Source organism: Canis lupus, chromosome 4 (assembly GCF_003254725.2).
Source record: "Canis lupus dingo isolate Sandy chromosome 4, ASM325472v2, whole genome shotgun sequence".
NCBI lineage: Eukaryota > Metazoa > Chordata > Mammalia > Carnivora > Canidae > Canis > Canis lupus.
The window spans coordinates 41469657-41491882 of NC_064246.1; the positions used below are offsets into that span (position 1 = coordinate 41469657).

At 32.4% G+C, this 22226-nt stretch overlaps 1 protein-coding gene across 7 annotated transcripts in view; it reads right to left on the reverse strand.

The window, feature by feature from the left end:
- Positions 1 to 22226, reverse strand: part of RANBP17 (RAN binding protein 17) — a 301345-nt gene that overhangs the window by 242409 nt on the left and 36710 nt on the right. For all 7 annotated transcript variants that reach the window (XR_007410239.1, XR_004814857.2, XM_025434993.3 and 4 more), the window contains 4 exons: positions 21376 to 21522; positions 20389 to 20561; positions 17789 to 17982; positions 1915 to 2020 (listed from right to left, as the gene is read on the reverse strand). Coding sequence is in view for 5 of the 7 variants with exons in the window: in XM_025434993.3 (XP_025290778.1) it covers positions 1915 to 2020; positions 17789 to 17982; positions 20389 to 20561; positions 21376 to 21522 (620 nt within the window). In the remaining 2 variants the exon portion in view is untranslated. The remainder of the gene's footprint in view (positions 1 to 1914; positions 2021 to 17788; positions 17983 to 20388; positions 20562 to 21375; positions 21523 to 22226) is intronic.

The following is a 22226-nucleotide window of genomic DNA, read 5'->3' on the forward strand; positions in this document are numbered from 1 at the left end:
TCATGACCAAAGCCTTAATAAAAAGCAATGAATTGCTTCTCTTATATTTCTATTCTACACAGAGGAAAACAGACTTCTAAGATCAGTGGAAAAGAATGAAAGCTTAGAAAAAGACCTAAGAATTTTGTGTAAACATATAAGCAGCATTTCAAATCAGTAAAGGGTGGGGTTTGCATTAATTGGTTAACAGTATGGAAACTTTGGAAAAAGTATATAAAACAAACATCAAATGTATTAAAAATTAAATATAAAAATCTGAAACCATAAAAGTAGGAGAAAATCTAGGTGAATATTTTTATTATCTAGGTGTGGAACAACCTTTCTAAGCATGAACAATGGGGAAAATATGAAAGGAAAAGATTCAGCAGTCTGAATACATAAATATTTAAATCCATTAACAGAGATATTTCTAAAACGCATTAAAAACATGGAGAAAACATTTTCAAAATGAATATGAAATATTAAGATCTTTGATATATACTGAGTTCTTATAGATATATTAGGGGAAAGATCATCACAAAAGTAGCTAAATGATACAATCTATATATATTTAAAAACCACAAAGAGAAAATATAATTGGGAAAAATAGGAATGGAAGAGTGTTTGATACCATTTGTAACCAAAACAATACAAATCAAAACAAGACATTTTTTAACTATAAACTGGCAAAGATAATGATCCCAAAATCTAGTGTTCAACTGCAAAAAAATGGTAAGTCTCAGAGCCTTTGAGTTCAGAGAATAAAGTGGTATAACACTTCCAAAATGTCATTTGGTAGTAAGTACTGAAACTCTTTAAAATGTTGCAGACCATTCAACCAGCTATTTAGCCTTTAAGAATTATCTCTAATGAAATTATTTTTTATCTACATTAAAGATATAACTGAAAGAACACTCACCTCAAAGAAGTTTACAACAAAGAACAATTTGAGAACCAACCTAAAATTCCAAAAACTGGGGTATGTATAAATTATGGTATAGCTTAGAATATTTAACATCTAGGTAAAATGTTCACAATATTATGCTTGCTGTTTTTTAAAAGAAGTGTTTGAGTGGGGGGAGAGGGGCATGTGGTAATATAATGCTTACTATTTGCCAGGCACTGTTCTAAGCATCTTACAAATATTAACTCATTTAATCCTTATAATAGCCCAAAATGAATTAGGTATTATTATCTCCATTTTAGTTTACAAGACAGTAATATAGTATAACTTTTGTTCAAAAAATGTTGAAAAAGACACATGTAATGTACATATATCCTCAAGCATTAACTAAAAAGACTCAGTAAAAGGTATGCAGCAAAATGACAGCAAGTTATCTCCAAATTAATATACAACTTTTCTTTTTATTTGAAATAGTTAAATGTTCAATAAAAACATATATTACTTTATTTATAAAGTAAAATGTTATTCAAAAATAGAATATATTAAAAACCAAACTCACGTGTATTATTCACACGTAGCAATTTTCCTCAGTGTTAAGGTAAGTAATTCATTGCTTCTTAAGACTATGGTCATGAGGTGAAAAATCTAGTCAACAATCATAAACAAAGCTTGTATTGGGTAATTATCCATTGCTTTCTAACAAGATGGATGTATGTCACCCCAATTTTGCCACCACCCAATACACAGTAATTTTGCATGCTTTATCGGGTCCTAAGAAATAAAAAGCTACCTAAATCTTCATCACACTATTCAAATATGAGTTTAAAATATTTTGACTGTAATACTTCCTAGAGACTTGACTTCTACAAATCACTTAACCTCCATTCCTTGGTTTTTCTCACCAATAAGAAAGAAAATAATACCTTCCTCAAAAGGTCAAGTATAAAATGTTTTAGCTCATAATACCAGTTCAGTAACTAAATTTCTTAAGTATTTAGTAAATTTTTGTAAATTTTATGGCCATTACGTACCGGCAGGATAATTCTCCATCCATAGCATCATGTTCATCTGTACTGGTATATGTTAACCTTCCTCCAACAACTGTCCCAACTAAGTATACCAGCCATGCAAGACGTCCTAATATATAACAAGAAAGAAAAATGTTTAGGAGATATTGACAGAAACAATGCTCATTTTGCAGAAAATTCTAAAATTGGCCAAGTGATCTATTCTTCCAAATAAGTGATAAACTATGATGACCTCAGTCCCTGACAGAGAGTGGACAGTGGGTTTTAAGTTTAGCAAGGCATTATAATAGTAAAAATGACAGACTCTAGAGCCAGGAAATACTACATTCAAATCCCACCTCAAACAATTTGCTATGTGATCTTGCCTAAGTTACTTACCTCTTAACATCTTTGGGTTTTAATTTGGAAAATGGAGAAAATAAGATCTGTGAAGACTTATGATTAAAATTAAATTTGTAACAAAAACACCAAAAGCAATCTAGATCCAGGGCGGTTAGTAAGTACTGATATGATCCAATAAGCAACATCTTTTCTGAATGGTCAATGTCATAATCATATCAGTCTTATCATTTTTAATATTATTTTTGTTTGATCATAAATTTAAAAAATAATAATAAATTTAAAAAATAAAAAATAAACATAAATAATAATCTTTAAAAATTAATAACCTTCTTTGTATGTTTTATCAATTTAGATTTTTTAGATACCGGTTTTTCTTTTTTTTTTTTTTCTTTTTTTTTTTTTTTAAATTTTATTTATTTATGATAGTCACAGAGAGAGAGAGAGAGAGAGGCAGAGACACAGGCAGAGGGAGAAGCAGGCTCCATGCACCGGGAGCCCGACATGGGATTCGATCCCGGGTCTCCAGGATCGCGCCCTAGGCCAAAGGCAGGCGCCAAACCGCTGCGCCACCCAGGGATCCCGATACCGGTTTTTCTTAAAGCAAGCTTGACTATCACTAAAAGTAACAGCAAACATTTATATGGTATTCTTTATGCACTGGGTGTTATTCTAAGCATTGTATCTATTACCTATAATTACAGTCATTTAATGTCACAAATGTTCCTATTAAAAACTGCAGAGCTATGATTCCAATACAGGCAATGAAGTTCCAAAAGTCCATTCTCATACCATTAAGAGATACATACCACTACCTCTCAAGATCAATAAAAGGGAATACTCAATCAACATAGTTGTCAGCTGGGCAGACTTTGATGATCCAACAATATCTTATGATCCAGGAATCTCTCAAGTGCTTATTTAACATATTTCAATTCCCAAACCAGAATTTTTCTCTGTCTCCAGAGTCTTGACCACAAATGAGATTGCATCTACCTTTGGGATCATGTCTAGGTTCTTTTATACTTCGATTCCCAAATCGGCCAAAATAAAACCAAGTATATGTAACACATGAAATAAGTATGTGTTGAATAGCTGAATTTAAAATAAGAAAGTTTATTTTGGGAGTTTATCACCAATGTAAATACAGAAACATTTGCCTACTACCACTTGATAAAAACAAACCTACCAGAAAATAGTAAAAAAATTCACAATGCATGTAATTTTTATATTTCTCCACTGAAATATCAATTTTAAAAAACATGGAGGAAGTACAATTTAGCTACCAAGAGCACAGGTCCAGTTCAAATCCTGCCTCTAGTATTAATTATGCTAGTTATTAATTCCTCTTGGATTTAATTTCCTTACTTATAAGTATGAAGATGATAATTATACCTGGCTCATAGGCTTGTGATAAACACTAAATAGTATTTTGCTTGAAAACTACTCATAATAATACTTCTTACAAGTCTTCACTAAATACTGGCTATTATCACTATTATTATTACTATAAAATAGCCATCCTCTTTTTAGTTCTTCTATATCAAACCTTCAAAAACCAAAACATACCAATATTACTTTTTTATGTTCATTATAAGTTTTACTTTAAAAGCTGCTCATGAAAATTAAGTACGGGCAGCCCTGGTGGCCTAGCGGTTTAGTGCCACCTTCAGCCCAGGGCCTGATCCTGGAGACCTGGGATCAAGTCCCAATTCAGGCTCCCTGCATGGAGCCTGCTTCTCCCTCTGCCTGTATCTCTGCCTCTTTCTCTCTCTCTCTCTCTCTTTCATGAATAAATAAATAAAAATCTTTAAAAAAAAAAAAAAGAAAGAAAATTAAGTCACAGTATTTAAAAGTTAAGGTCTTTCCTCTCTACCAGAGGCCTGTTACAATTAGAGCTAGTTACCATTAACCGTATGTATTTGCTTACTGCTGTTTGTAAAACAAGCAAAAAACTGTGAAGTGAAAAAAAAAATTTCCAAGTAAAATACACTTAGAAAAGCATATGCTTTTCTATGTGTCATGTTCTGCCATAGGACTATAACTAAATATGTTTATTGTGGAGTAGAATGAGAAAGGAAGAATCCCCATGCCCAAAGGATTGAACCTAGTGATAGACAGATAAAAGGGAAAAATGATCCTTTCAGTGCAGATGATGAGCATCACTGTCCAATAATAGATAAAAGATACTACATATAAGACATGAATTTCTTGAATTTAAAGTTTTTATTGTTTAATTCCTTTAATCCTATTACTTTGAAATTAAGTCTTATATACCAAAAAACACTAGGCAAAAATAACAAGGGATCAATTAATTGTATTTTTTTTCTTAAATTATGGTAAATTCTGAATGGAAGTTTGTTTATTCAGAGGAAAAACAGAATGTTTATTTACTCTCCATGTTTTAGAAAGCAGTGATTTCTATCATACAAGAAACAAAAAGCAGGCATTTCTTAACCCTTAGAAATTTAACAACCAAAAAAAAAAAAAAAAAAAAAAAGAAATTTAACAACCACTGTCTGAATAAATTAGGATTAGTGTTAGAAATCAACATTGGAACATAAAGGCATTATTATTAAACTATCAAATGTAATTTTTATATTTAACTGAATGAGAAATAATATTTCTCACACATATCCTTTCCCTAAACCTCAACAATTTTAGACTCACAATATTCAAAATAACATTACTTTGGTTATAGAATTTTGTCCACAAAGTATAAAGAACCATGTAAATCTATAAATTCAAATTACATTTAGAAATTTAAATATCCAATACACGAGTTTCATACCTATAATTTGTTTTGAATCTCATCTTTATAATGAGACTAAATTTCCATTATAATTTTCCATTTTTCTGTTTATTCTGAAATGTTCAGGGCACTTGTTTTAGCAGCTGTTCAAGCACAGAACATCTTTTCCTTTAACAAAATAATTATTGCTGTAATAATCTGTAATTATGGTTTATAACTGCAATAATCCCAAAGAAATCAGTCATTACCATAGATCACAAGTAATCGTTAACTACTGTTAATGACCTATTTCTTAGGGATTATTGTTTTCGTAAACCATGACCATATCACCACAAATATGGAAGAGCAAGACAATATAATACAAATGAGATCATAATATAATAATAAACTTATTTTGTAACATTAAAAGCCATTAAGCATCTAAATTAAAGCACACATAACGAGAGCATATAATTTTCTTTGTTCAACACTAACTGAAGTGTTTAGTCTGCACAAAAGAAATTGAATACTGCTACATATGGTGGTACAAACTTGAGCTACATTAGGCACTTTTCATAATATAAAACAATCATTCTGAAATAGACCACAGATATCTTTAAAAGATAGATTCCTTCACAATGACCAAAAAAAGGAAAACAAATGTAAAAAATTTCTATGTATTAGAGATTGAAATGTTATTAAACCTACATAGTATATCCAACTATAAAACTCCTTGGAATTTTTATTAATCAAGAATCAGATCTGACTTAATTCATTCAATAGACCTATTTAATATCAATAAATTATTTTTTTCAATAAATTATTATGAAGTTAATTGCATTTGTGTATCTCAAAGTACCTATATTTTCATTCAGCACCTAAACAGTATTATTTTATAACTGAATCTTTTTACTTTTTACATTCCATTGCAATATTTGATATATGAAGCTATATGTACTGGATACGAAGTGTAATAAAACAAACACCTGGGGATCCCTGGGTGGCTCAGTGGTTTAGCGCCTGCCGTAGGCCCAGGGCATGATCCTGGAGTCCCGGAATTGAGTCCCACATTGGGCTCCCTGCATGGAGTCTGCTTCTCCCTCTGCCTGTATCTCTGCCTCTCTCTCTTTCTCTGTCTCATGAATAAATAAATAAAATATTTAAAAAACAAAACAAAACAAACACCTGTTTAACCCACTACACAACTTAAGAACCAAGACGTTACCCATACTGTCACACCTATCTCCATACCAATCCTCTGGTATAGCCCCTTACCTGCCACCCTCAAGGTAACCATGATCATGTATTTGGTGCTTACCATTCTCTTGAAATTTTTTTTTCGTTTTATCATTTATGCATGTATTCCTAAACAATATATTTTTAGTCTCATTTGTTTTGAGGCTTCATTAAGTGTTTCATACTATATACAGTTTCCTGAAAATTGCTTTCACTAGCTATCGTACCTCTGACATTCATCATAAATACACGTGTACTTCATTTTTATTGTTATATAATACTGTATTGTATTATGATCTGTATATCCATTTTCATGTTTACATGTATTTGAGCTGTTTCTACTTTGTGCCTTTAGGAACAAGTAGACTAGGAATATTCTTACACACGCCCTCTTGGGTAGAAGAGATTTTTCTAGAGGACATTCCTAAGACTGAAGTGCCAGGTTAGCAGGGATTCAAATGTTCCACTTTGCAAAATTACACCAAATTGATTTCTATTCCACTTCTAATGATTTACTTTATATTCCTCCCACAAGTGTATAATTCCCTTTGATTGGCATTCTCCTATAAGATTTCTTATTTTTGCCAATCTACTGGGAGTAAAACAGTATCTCATGTACCTTATGTTTCTAAAATACCCAAATAAATGGGTTAATTTATTATTATTTTTGCAATTTAGTTTTAGTTTAATTGCAAATTGGTAAGAATATGGACACTCTGATGCTATGTGAAATTTGTTGAGACTTGCTTTATACGGAAATACTTGCTCAATTTTTTTTTTTAAGATTTTATTTACTTATTCATGAGAGACACAGAGAGAGGCAGAGACACAGGCAGAGGGAGAAGCAGAGGGAGAAGCAGGCTCCATGCAGGGAGCCCGGTCCCGGGACTCCAGGACCATGTCCTGTGCCCAAGGCAGGCGCTAACCCGCTGAGCCACCCAGGGATCTCCTACTTGCTCAATTTTTAAAAATTGACATACAATTGATATATAACATTAGTTTCAAGTATAAAATATTATGATTTGATATTTGTATATAATAGGAAACAAATCACCATATTAACATCCAGTTAACATCCATCACCTCACATAATTACCAATTTATTTATGGTGAGGGCTTTTAAGATTTACTTCAACAACTTTCAAATACACAATACAGTACTATTAATTATAGTCATCATGCTGTACACTACACCCTCATGGTTATTTTATAAGTGGAAGTTTATACCTTTTGACCACATTTACCCATTCTGCCCATCCTCCAGTCCCCTCCTCTGGCAACCACCAATCTGTTCTTTGTATCTATGACTTCAGTTTTTTGTTATATTTTACTTTCAGATTCTGCATGTGAGATCATATGGTATTAGTCTTCCTCTGTCTGACTTATTTCATCTAGCATAATGCCCTAAGGATCCATCTTTGCTGTCACATATAGTAAGATTCCATTCTTTTATATGGCTGAATAATATTCCCTCACACACACACCCTACGTTTTCTTTCTCCATTCATCCATCAGTGGACATTTAGATTGCTTCCATGTCTTGGCTATCATAAATAAAGCTGCAATAAACATGAGAGTGTAGATATCTTTTCAAGTTAGTGTTTTTTTCTCTTTGAATAAATACAGACAGGTGGAATTGCTGGATGATATGGTAGCTCTATTTTTAATTTTGTAAGGAACTTCCATACTGTTTTCCATAGTGGCTGCACCAATTTAAATTCCCACCAACAGCGTACAAGGTTCCCTTTTCTCTACATCTTTGCCAACAATTGTTTTCACTTGTGTTTTAGATAAAAGTCATTCTAACAGGTGTGAGGGGATCTTTCACTGTGGTTTTTATTTCCATTTCCCTGATGACTAGTGATGTTGAACACCTTTCGATATACCTGTTGTTGCTGAGTTGTTTGTATGAGTTCTTTACATATTTTGTGTATTAACTTTTAATCAGATATGTTCTTGCAAATATTTTCTCTCACTGGGTAAGTTACATTTTCATTTTGTTAATGAGAGCTTTTTTCCCCCGTTTTCTTTTCTTTTTTTATATATATATATTTTTAATTTTATTTATTTATGATAGTCACAAAGAGAGAGAGAGAGAGAGAGAGGCAGAGACATAGGCAGAGGGAGAAGCAGGCTCCATGCAACGGGAGCCCGACATGGGATTCGATCCCGGGTCTCCAGGATCGCGCCCTGGGCCAAAGGCAGGTGCCAAACCGCTGCGCCACCCAGGGATCCCTCCCCCGTTTTCTTTTAATGAAGAATCTCGCAAAGATCTACTGGCAGAAAACATTCTGGTTTTGTTTCTGAAACTGTTTTTTGTTCATCCTTGCTCTTGCAAGATACTTTAGGGACATATTATAGGATTGCTATTATTTTGACTCAATTTTTTAAAAAATAATATTTTACCATTGTCTTGCTTCCATTTTTACTTTTGGGAGTGAATTTATCAATCTATTTTATACTCCTCAAGCTGCTTTAGAGATGTTCTGTCTTTGGAAATACATGGTTTGATAAAAATGTTTTGTTGTTTTTGACTGGTATATGTTGGGGATCCTATATTGATGGATTCTCAAGAGTATCTTCAGTTAGTGCCTCTGTCCCATCTTCTCTATTCTGGTTTTCTGGGATTGATTTGATACCCTGACATTTCATCTCATCTTTTAAGTTTTAATATTCTCACTTCCTTGTTTTTCCACATTCTTGAAAATTTCTTCAAACCTAAACTGCCAATTTGCTAATTCTTTTCTTAGCTAGGTGAATTTACTGTTTAGCACATCCATTACATTTTAGATCACAAAATTTTTTCCTCAGTATTAAAAGTCTTACCTGAGTCTTCTTCAATCTGCCTTGGTCATACTCTTGTTGGCTCATTTGTGATTCTACTTTTTATTTCTTTAAATATTTCATATGTAATTATTTTATATTCCCATCCAATTCCAGTATCTTAAGTCCTTGGGCAGGTCTAATAGGTAATTTATTACTTCTGTTAGTGCACATTGATGACATCTTGTTTCATTACTTGCATGCTTGTTATTTTTAAAATTATGAACACTCATTTGGTTGATTTGAATTGCCGGATTCTCAAGGCCTTATATCACGACTGCTACTCATCAGAGAAGGTTTTAATTTACTTTTTTGCTAGAAGCCAAGAGGCTCTAGGAACCACAAAAAGGGACCACTTTATCCCTTTTTGAGGGTCCCACTTAAGAATTTAAAATTCAGTACACATACCTTGCTATAGGCCCAAGGCTTTACCACCAATTTAATTAATCACTGATATTGATAATTTGCCTTTGAAAGCAATACTGCCTTTTGCCCTTGTTTGCTGTTGACTAGCCCATTCTGGTTAAAGTTTATCTTTCCCAGGGAGAAATACTCAGAAGGGGGGAGGGGGCAGTTGGACAGAGGAATAGAAAGTAGCAGAAGGGAAGAGAAGGAATCTCAAAAATCTCATGTACTTATTGCCCAGCAATGCTTTAAAAAGTTTATACAGGAGCTGTTTTTGCATCTGAATAGCCTTTCAGATGACCACAAAGAAGTGAAAGCTACTACTAATTCTTTACTATTAAAAAGAAGCAAAGAGGGCAGCCCAGGTGGCTCAGGGGTTTAGTGCAGCCTTCAGCTGGGACTGGGACTCGGATGGGAGTCCCACTTCAGGCTCCACAGGGAGCCTGCTTCCCCCTCAGCCTGTGTCTCTGCCTCTCTCTATCTCTGTGTGTGTCTCTCATGAATAAATAAATAAAATCTAAAAAAAAAGCAAAGATTATTTGGGATATAAACTAAAAAGAAAAATATGATTTTACAAGTAGCTAACGAAATTATAACATAACATAATCTGAGTTAATGTAGAAAACAAATCTGGAAAGATACTATCTGGGGACACCACTGAGTCATTAGACAAAAAAAAAAAAAAAAAAAGAAAAAAAATCCTTTTAAAAACACTACAATCCAGGCCTACAGGGCAACAAAAAGATACCTAAACTGAAAAGACATGGAAGGATCAAAATCCAGCCTCTAGTCATGAATCTGCACTCTACTATGGTGCATCTACACCTAATTTGCACAAAGGTACCACCCACTGAGCTGGTAAGAAAGTAAAATAAATCCTCAAAGGCTAAAATGATTTGAAGGCTAAAATCTAGAGACATAAGCATGGAAAGAACTAGAGAACTTGAGTTTCTCCTTGATGGACAAAGGACAAAGCCCAGGGCATGCCCAATGTGAGGAGTCCAACAAAAGCTGAGACACAGTTATACCCTTAGTGGAACAAATGAACTGGAAAGGGGAAAAAAACCTGCCATTGGCAGAGAAACACAACAGAGAAACTTGTCTGACTTGACTATAACATTAGGTAGAGAGTAGGAAAAAACCCTCAAGTCAGACCTCACATGGTTTGTGGCCTTAATACAGACTACCAGTGTGATACAAAGAACCTTATTCTAAAGAAATAGTTCACATGATATTGCGTTGGTAGTCCTCTTCCACCTCATTTAGTTAATGGACTAAACATTCCAAGTAAAGGACAGGATGGTCAGAATAGGTTTTTAAAAAAGAAAGAACTATACTAATAGACTGTCTAAATGAGATGTACTTTAACTATAAAGACACAGACAGACTGGAAGTAAATACATGCAGAAGGATATAGCATATAAACAGGATGTATAAGAAGGCATTGACTATAGTATTATCAGATAAGATTGATTTCAAGATGAAAGATTTTAATTAATAGGAAAGAAAAACAATTATAGATACTACTTGACGCACAAAAAATGGTAACTAAAAGTAGCTAAGACAATTCCACAATTACATTTGGAGATTATAATTAGTCTGTCTATAAATAATAGAAATAGATCAAGACATAACAAAATTAATAAAGACAAGCAGTACCTGAACTATGCTATTAATCATCTTGACTTAATTTCTAATTATAAAGTGCTATTCCAAGTGGTAATACACATATTCAAGTGTACGTGGTATGTTTACCAGGGCATACCATATGCTAGGTCATAAAACAAATCTCAATAAATTTTAAAAGTCCGAAATCCTAAAAGATAATATTTGACCAAGATGGAATTAAATTAGAAATCAGCAATAATAATACAACTAAGAAAACCCCTAATACTTGAAATAAAAGCATATACTTCAAATTTTATAAATTGATAAAGAAATACAGATTAGAAAGTATTTTTAACTAAATGATTATAAAAATACAAAATCAAAATTCATGAGATGCAGCTAAAACAATGCTTAACAATGAAATTCATAACTTTAAATGTTTCTATTAGAAAAATCTAAAACTCAAAATGTGTAATCTCTAATATGGGGGAGAGATGAAATTAAATCAATAGTATAAGGCAGAAAATAATGAAGCTAAAATAACTTATGAAATAAATAAATGAACAAACAATGAAGAAAATCAATGAAACTAAAAGTTGGTTTTCTGAAAAGATTTAAAAAATTGATGAATATCTAATTGGGGTCAATCAGGGAGAAGAAAAAAAAGGCAACAACAGTCAGTATCAACAAAGAGGGGTGGGTGGGTAAATTGGGTGAACAGAGTCAAAAGTTAAAAATTTCTAGTTGTAAACTAAGTCATAGGGATGTAATAGATCGCATGATGACTATAGTTAATACTGTACTGCATATCTGAAAATTGCTTAGAGGGTAGATCTTTAAAGTTCTCATCACAAGAGAAAATAACTTTGTAACTATATATGGTGATGGGTTAATGAGGCTTACTGAGGTGATCATTTTACTATATAAACAAATATCAAATCATTATGTTGTACACCTGAAACTAATATTTATGTTGTAGGTCAAGTATGCTTCAGTTAAAAAGAAAAAGAACAAAAGGAACACCATTTCAGATCCTATAGAGAGTAAAAGAATACTAACAGAATATTAGACATAAATTTATTTCAATAAATTTAAAAAGAAGACAAATTCCTTGAAAGATATAAATGACTGAATTTAAGCCCAGGAGAAAGAGAAAATTTAAATAGTCCTATGTCAATTGAAGAACCTGAATTTATAATTCTAAACCCTCTAGGCTCACTGACTTTGCTGGTGAATTCTATCAAATTCTTACAAAAGAAATAATACTGATACTACACAAACTCTTTTAGAAGATAAAGAAGAGGAAATATTTCCTGACTCATTTTATAAGGCAGTATTATCCTGTTGCCAAAATAAGGCAAAGGCATCACAAGAAAATAAAACTACAGACAAATATCCTTCATGAACATCACTATAATATAAATCTTTTGCAAATTGAATCTAACACTATATACATGAACATTTTATCATATCCAAGTAGGATTGATATGAGTAAAAAGCTGGTTTAACACAGAAAAGTCAATGTAATTCACTGTGTGAGTAAAAAAAGAAGAAAAAACAGGTCACTTGAATATGTAGATAAGAAGCATTAAAAAAAAAAATCAATGACCCCATTCATTATAAATAGAGGAACAGAAGGGAACTTCCTCAAATTTATTATGAACATCCTTTAAAAACTAGATAACATCCTACTCAATGGTGAAAGGCTCAGAGCTTTGTAAAGATAACAGAAACAAGGCCAGACTATCCACTCTCACCACTTTTATTCATTGTACTGGAGGTCCTACCAATGGAATAAGGCAAGAGAAAGAAAGAAAATGCATGAAGACGAGACATAAAAAACTGTCTTTATTTGCAGATGACATGATCATATATAACAATCCAAAAGAATCCACAAAAAAAGCTATTAGAATAAGTAAATTTAGCAATGTCATACGACACAAAGACAAAAATCCATTCTGGTTTTATAGAGTTTTCAGAATAATTTTAAATTTTACAATAGCATCAAAAATATATGCTAATAAATTTAGTGAAACATTTTCAATACCTATGCACTGAAAGCAATAAAACATTCAAAGAAAATTAAGGGACAACTACATAACTGGAGCAATATACCATGTCCATGAACTGGAAGACTCAATATTGTTAAGACTGTCCAGATTGATGCATAGATTGAGGCAATCCAAATAAAAATTCTAGGGAGATTATATGAAAGAAATAAACAAGCTGATGCTACAATTAATATAGAAAGGCAAAAAACCTAGAACAGACTCAACTATTTTGAGAAAGAACGAGGTGAGAATGGATTACCTGATTTCAAGACTTACAGTTAGAGTAATCAAGACAGTAGAATACTAACAGAAGGATAAGACATATAGATCGATGGTACAGTATAGAGTCCAGTAATAAACCTTAGCCTTTTATAATCAATTGATTTTGACAAAGGTGTTATGATAATTTAGCAGGGAAAAAGATAGTGGTTTCAGCAAATGGTGCTAGAACAACTATAAAACTATGAGTTGGGGACCGGGCCTTACCCTTAACTCATACTATTCACAGAAATTAACCTAAGTCGTTCACAGACTTAAACATAATAGCTAAAAACTATTAGACTTCTAGAAGAAAACATAGAAGAACCTCCTGTAAGTTGGGTTGCAGATTCCTTAAATACAAAAAGCACAAGCCAGAAAGAAAATCTTGAAAATGTAGATCATCAAAATTTAAAACTTCTGTTCTTTGAAAAACGGTTAAGAAGACACACCACAGACAGGGAGAAAATACTTGCAAACATATGTGAAAGAGAGATTATATACAGAATATATAAAACAGTCTTATAATTCCATTAAGAATATGTGTAAAAGAACCACTCAATTTAAAAATGGGCAAAACATGTGAACACACATTTCACAAAAGAAGATATGTAAATGGGCAAAAGGTACAGCACCATTAATTATGAGAGAAATGCAAATTACAACCACAATAAGACACTATTAGATACCCAGTAAAACTGCTAAAGCTAAGAAGACAATATCAAATCATGATGCAGATGTGGAGCAAATGAAATTCTCATACATTGTTAATGAGAATGAAAAATGGTAGGTACACTTTGTAAAACAGTATAGTGGTATCCTCTAATATTACATATACGTTTTCTCATATGACCCAGGAATCTGTCTTAGATATTCACCCGTAAGAAATAAAAATTTACTTAAGTAGATACAAAGATTTGTCTGCAAATGTTCATAAGCACATTATTCATAATAGCCCCAAAATTGAAAGTGGAACTCAAATGTCCATCACATAGTGACTAGATAGACAAATTATGGTAAAGTCATACTACAGAATATTATGCAGCAATAAAAAGAAACAATATTAATATACATATTTTAAAACTTATGCTAAGCAAGGTCAAATACAAAAAACTACTTATTGTATGATTCCATTTATAAAGAAATCTAAAAGATTTCAAAACACAGTGATAGAAACCAGTGGTTCCCTGGGTCAAGAGACAGGGAAAGAAAAAAAAAAAAAAAAAGACAGGGAAAGAGATCAAAGAGCATGAGGAAATTATTTGGAGTGAAGAAAGGTGTTCTCTATCTTGAGTATGGTGATAGTTAGATGGCTGTGAATAACTGCTAAATTCACCAAACTATACACTCAAGAAGAAAAAAAAGAATAAGAAAGAAAAGAAAAAGATATTTGCAACTCTAATCAGAGACAAGCTCATTTTTCTAAAATACAGAGGTTGTTGAAAAAAAATCAATTAAGGGGGCACCTGGGTGGCTCAGTCAATTAAGCATCTGCCTTTGTTTGGCTCAGGTCACCGGGGATGAGCCCTTGCATCAGGCTCCCTGTTCAGCAGGAAGTCTGCTTCTCTGGCTCCCTTTGACCCTTACCCCTACATATTCTCTCTCTCTCTCTCTCTCTCTCTCAAACAAATAAATAAATAAATAAAATCTTAAAAAAAAAAAAAATCAGTGAGAAAAGTAAGGACCAACAACCCGATAAAAAATGAGCAAAGAAATGAATTGGCCATTACAGAAAAAGATGACTAAATAGCTCTTAAATAAATTTAAGCAATGCCTAACTGCGCTGTTATGAGAATGTAAAATTATACTGAGAAGCCATTTTTCACCTAGAGAATTTTTAATAATTCAAAAGGTTGGTAAAATTATCCTGTGAAGGCAATATGGAAACTCTTCTACAGACCTGATGGATAGGTAAATCGATATAGTCCATACCAAGAGTAATTTGGCAACATTTATACAAGTTATAAATATATTTACTCTTTCTTCAACAGTAATGCCACTCTGGAAATTTATCATATATATATATATGAATATGTATATACATTTGCATTCATGTAAAATGACATATTTATTATTAATCTATATGGAATTAATTTTAATAGCTGACAGTGATAACTCAAATGACTTTCAGTGGTGGAGGGAATGGTCAAATAAATTATGATACGATATATTCAAAAATGAAATATGCATTCATAAAAAATAAGAATTCTCTATATAATGATTTGAAAAGAGCTATAAAATACATTGTTAAATTAAAAAAAAGAGCAGGAATAGAACATTAAGGGTGGTATCCCACATCCAAAGTACATAAAGGAAGATAAAAATTTATAAATTCATAAAGAACTCAATCAGTAAGACAAAAATAATCCAAAAAGTGAAAAGAAATTTAATAAAAAATCATGAATATATATATCACTAAAATGACACAATAGTCAACAAACATAAGACAATACTAAACTTCATTAATAATTACAGGAATAAAAACTAAAATACCCATGAGGTATATATCAACTAGTGTGGTATAAATTTAAGTCCAACATTATGAGCTGTTGGCAAAGATCCAGATCAGGGTAGGCAAGATGTAAAGTAGTAAATCACTCTATAAACTACTTTGGCATCATCTACTGAAATTAACTATGTAATAGATACACATAACAATCTTTATGGTAGCAATTACTGTATTATCAAAAAAACAGAAAAAAACACAAATATCCAATGACAAGAAAATGCATAAATAAATTTGGCATATTCAAACAATAGAGAACAGTGGCAGTGTAGCTGAAGAAACCATAGCCATAACATCAACACAAATTCTCATAAACGTAATACTGAGGGGAAAAAACATGTAAAGCAAGTAGTACAGTTTCATTCCAGTTGTACAGAGTTCAGAAATTTGCAAAACCATGCATTATTTTCAGAATATATATTAATATATATGCAGTAATACTATGAATAATAAAAGGCACCAAATGATAAACACAGAATTCAAGATTGCAAGTACTTTCTGTTGGTAGGAAGGATTTGGACCAAGAACAATAGGAATAGCAAAGATACCAATACTGACCTATTCTTTCAGCTATATGATGGTGTTATTGCTAGTCACTAGGTCTAATATATGTTAATGACCTTTTGTATGTATTTAAAATTTAATAATTTTCAAATCAATCATGAAAAGACTAAATGCCGCAAAAAATACTGCTCCTCAATTTAATTTACAAATAATGAGATCTTAATAAGAGAGAATATCTGAAGTAGAGAAGGTTAACTACTTACTCCACCACCTAGCCCAGGAGCAGTTTTTTAATGTGTGACTCCAAAAAAAGAAAACAAAAAAAGATAATAAAAGCCATTTTAAGAAGATACTATGTAAATGTAAAACAGTCTTTTAAACAATTGTTTAAAAAGAGTTTTAGATTTATCAAATACCATATTAAGAGTTTAGACAGGAAATCATTGAGAGTGTGATTATCATCCTTTACCACTCACTTTCCAAAATGATGAAAGGAAGAAATGTAAAAGAAAAAAAAAATTCCAGAACTATAATTAAAGTGTCTCCTATTAGAAATATATAAAGCCAATTCCATTCTCATATTCATTTCATTTTTTAAAAATGTGAAAAATGTGTTTACTTAATTTTATTCCCTGCTATGTTCCCAGTAGGATTTAAAGGAACATACAGGAATAAATAAATCCTCCTTCAATAAACGATTAAAGAAAAATAATGAGGAAATAGGGCAGCCAGGATGGCTCAGAGGTTTAGTGCTGTCTTCAGCCCAGGGTGTCATCCTGGAGACCTGGGATTGAGTCCCACATCAGGCTCCCTGCAGGGAGCCTGCTTCTCCCTCTGCCTGTGTCTCTGCCTCTCTTTCTCTGTCTCTCTCATGAATAAATAAATTAAAATCTTAAAAAAAGGAAAGAAAGAAGAAAGAAAGAAAGAAAGAAAGAAAGAAAGAAAGAAAGAAGAAAGAAAGAAAGAAAGAAAGAAAAGAAAAATAATAAGGAAATTGAGGAGTTAAAATACAATAATAAACCAAACCCATAGTGAAAGCTAATACACAAATGCAAAACCATAATGAGATCTTATTTTTATTGGATGAAATTGAGCTCTGAATTTATAGTCAACTATAGGAAACATGATTAGTTAAAAGACAGTTACAAGTTAATGAACTCTACTCAAATACCATTATCAGCTTTTCTTGATACGGATTCCAGAAAAATACTTTTCACATATCTTACAAAGAAGAACTGAAAATTAACCATCAAGCAACCAAAATACCCAGAAGATTAATAAAATTAATGGCTTATTAGAGGATGAGGAATTGGGGGAAATACATAAAAATAATTTGCAGTAAAATTATTAAAGTGACTAATGAAGCTACTTAAAATTCAACATAATACCATATACAGTCATATAAAATGTACTGACCTTCCTGAATTGCCTTGTCCACAGTTATTGCAGAAGGTGAATGCAGAAGCTTTTGGTAATTTTGAGCATTTTGGTCAAACAACTGTACAAGAAGAGTGCATGTCTTTTCATATTCACATCTGCTGACAGTGCACAACTGCTCCAGCTGCTGAAACACAGTAGCAGTATCATCCAGTGGATCATCTAAATTATCTCTGCAAATACAGAAGAATAAGTTTGCAGACAAGCTTAGAATGTGATATGCTTTTATTCACAAATAAATTTTATGTTAAAAAAATTCTATTATGGATAAAGAAACAAAAGACAAATAGATTGGAAGATAAGAAATGAAATGTCTATATTTGACGACAACATGATTGTACACATTTAAAGTCCCCCAAAAAAGGATAAAACAAAAGCTACTACCTCTCATAGGTAAGTTTACCAAGGTCCTAGCATACAAGGTCAATAGACAAAATTCAACTGTATCACTATATACTAGCAATGAAGAACTGCAGATTGACATTTAAAAAACTGCATCTTCCAAAGGCACCAGGAAAAAATCTAACTAATTAAGTGTAATTAAACATATAAAAATCTGAAGGTGGAATACCACACAACAGTGAGGAAAGAAATCACCAAAGAGCTAAATAAATTAAAAGAGTAAGATGCTCACAGACTGAAAGACGGAACTACTGCCAAGGTGTCAATTCTTCCCCAAAATTAATCTACAAATTTAAAACAATCCCAGTCAAAATCTCAGCAGGATTTTTGGGTAGAAACTAACAAGATGTTTCTAAAATTTACATGGAAAAGCGAAGAAGTCAAAGAGGCAAAACAACTGTGAAAAGGGAAAACCAAGGCAAAAGACTCACACTACCTGATTTCAAAGCTTGTAAGGCTACAGTATTCAAGACAAGGTACTGGCAGAAAGAAAAACACATAGATTAATGAGAACAGAGCTCAGAAAGGACATGTATGTGGTCAATTAGTTTTCTGAAGAGTATAAAGACAATACAATGGAGAGAAGATAGTCTTTTCCACAAATGGTGTTGGGATAATTGGTCATCCATAAAAAAAAAAAAGACAAAAAATAAAAAAACCAACTTCAACTCAAGCCTTACCTCATATATCACATACAAAAATTAACTCAAAATGAGTCAGAGAAGTAAATGTAAACTATAAAACTTCTAGAAGAAAAAATAAAGGATAAATCGGACTTCTTTAAACTCTCAAACTTTTGCTTTTTGAAAGACTTTGTTTCTTCTGTGAGAGAAATGACAAGGCAAACTATGGATTGAAAGATAATATTTGCCAAAAACATACATTAAAAAGAGTTGTGACCAGAATATACAGACCTTTCAAATTTCAATATAAGGAAATAAACAACCTGGCTTAAAAAAAAGGGGGGGGGGGCCAACAAATTTAACAGGCATTTTGCCAAACAACACAAATAGTAATAAATAAGCACATAAAATGATGCTCAACATTATTAGTATTAAGGGAATGTAAATTAAATCCAAAATAAGGTACCACTACACACCTAATAGAATTACACTCTTAAAAAGTGACAATATCAAATACAGATGAGAATAAAGAGCAATTGGATCTCTCATACATTGCTGGTAGGAATGCAATGATACAATGACTTTGAAAAATAATTTGCCGGTTTCTTATAAAGTAAAACATATACTTACCATTCAACCCAGAAATCTCCCACCTAGATATTTACCCAAAAGAAATAAAAACTTATGTTCATACAAAACTGTACAGAAATGCTTACATCTGTTTTATTCATAAATCACAAAAACAGAAACACCACAAATGTCCACATGTGATGTGATGAGCAGTGGATGTTATACACAACTGATGAATTACTGAACTCTACATTCAAAACTAAGGATGCACTATACGTTGGCTAACTGAATTTAAGTTAAAACAACAACAACAACAAAATTCCAGGTGAATGGATAAACAAACTGTGGTACATCCATAAAATGGAATACTATTCAGCAATAAATTTTAAGAACTCCTGATGCAACATGGAGGAATCTCAAATGCATTATGCTACGTGAAAGAAGCTGGACTAAAAGACTACATACTATATGATTTCATCTATACAACATTCTGTAAAGGCAAATAGTATAGAAAAACAAAACAAATCAGTAATTGCCAGAGTCTGAGGGTGGGGAAAAGGCTGACTACAAAGGGACACAAAAGAATTTTCTGCTTTGGGGCACATGGGTAGCTCAGTGGTTGAGCACCTGCCTTTGGCTCAGGTTGTTAATCCCCAGGTCCTGGGATCGAGCCCTGCATCAAGCTTCCTGCAGGGAGCCGGCTTCTTCCTCTGCCTAGGTCTCTGCCTCTGTGTGTCTCTCATGAATAAATAAATAAAATCTCAAAAAAAAGAAAAAAAAAAGAAAAAACAGAATTTTCTGGGTTGATGGAACTATTCTCCGTCTTAACTATAAGGGTAGTTCTACAACTGTACGCATTTGTCAGAACTCACAGACTTGTTCACTAAAAAGGGTGATTTTACACTAGGTAAATTTTACCTCAAATTTTTAAAATTCCAAGATGCAAAAGATAAAAATGCAACAGAAACATTTAGTTTTCAATACCTCACAACTATGGCAACAGATTCCAACCGAGAAGTGATAAAGGCCTTCGTGATTTCTGGTGCGTAAGTGTCTAATAAGTGGGGTTCAGTTGATTTCACAAAAGGCACTGATGCTACCATCCTTTGCCACAGAGTTAATAAATAATGAACACTGTTGGGAGCAAATTCCCAATGCTACAAAGAAATAAAGCAAAGGTTACTTAAAATGACATATATCTTCCTAGAAGAAGAATTATAAAGACAAAATTACTAAGCAGTTTTTTTTTCACAAAATTACGAAAAACAGACTTTAAAATTAATTTTTATTCTTCTTATATAGCAAATGAACATTTAACAGCAAATTTTGTAAATGCAAAAAGGCATAAAGAAGAAACCAACAATCTCTCATTATTCTACCATACTGGGATGATCACTATTAAAATGTTAGTGTACTTCCTTCTAATCTTCTTTCCATGAATATTTTTCAGAGTTCATATCATGTGGAAAATGTGGTTTTAAAACCTCTCCCAAACCTACAAAAAGAAGTTTTTCAAAAATGTCTTATTTCACAAAGATTTTATTATAGCTTCTCAATTCATTCTTCAATTATTAGATATTCAGAAAGCCTTTAAATTTTTATTATAAAATATGTTCCAATGAACTTTTACCTAAAACCCTGGAATAGGGGATCCCTGAGTGGCTCAGCAGTTTAGTGCCTGCCTTCGGCCCAGGGCGTGATCCTGGGGTTCCAGTACTGAGGCCCACATCAGGCTCCCTATAGGGAGCCTGCTTCTCCCTCTGCCTGTGTCTCTGCCTCTCTCTCTGTGTCTCTCATGAATAAATAAATTTAAAAATCTTTAAAAAAATTAAAATAATAAAGAAATAAAACCCTGGAATAAGTATTTTTAGCAAAGTACTGTAACAAATGTTAAAAATTCCCACCAAATCTTACCAAGAAATAGTTTTAAATTTATCTACCATTTAACATTAATTATATATTTTTATTTACCTGCAGGCTAGTAATGGTAAAGTTAGCAATCAATCTGATAACTTCAGGATATTCCTTCACCATAACTAATTCTCCCAGCTGATAATTTGTCTTTAAACGAGCCAAAAATCGGCAAAATTCATGATAATTACCTGGATCAGACAAACCCTAAATTATGAGAGAAAAAGAAAGGCTTTTAAAAATACTTAAAAACAAACCAACCCAATGAGCTATCAATAAAATTCCAGGAGTATTTTATTAAGGTTTCCAGTTTTCCTTCGTACTTGTGTCACCTGGGTAGATTATTAATGAAAGAAGACAAATGATTCTTGCTGGATATAATGTTGTCATCAATGATTCATAATAAGAAATTCGAAGTAGTGGATGTGGAAGAAGTTTTACACTGTGATGACTAAATTAAGTTTAGGAATCCACAGTATTATACAAAAAATTTGCATGCGTGCATGCTTGTGTATATGTGTATGTCTATATGCGCTGCAGCTTAAACAGAAGTCAACAGAAGACATGAGAAATATTTAAGACGAAAATTCAGAATGGGTTCTTAAAACCCTAGAAAAGAGTGATACCAATTGAACCAAAGTAAAAATGGTGTTTGTGCACACAAAATAGAAATTTCTTTTAATTCAACAAATGTTTATTGAGTATCTACAGGCATTGTGCCCTCAAGCAACTCCTGGTCCCTAAGTACAGTCATTCAAATAATTTAATGCAAAGTAGAGCAGAAAGTTTAACCGAAATACTACAAGACATAGAAGAAAACTTGAGAAAGGAAAGGTTAAAAGGAAAGACCAAGAAAGAGGTCTCCAGTTGTCTGTGAGAGCTCCTTGAAGATAGGACACAAGTGTTATCTC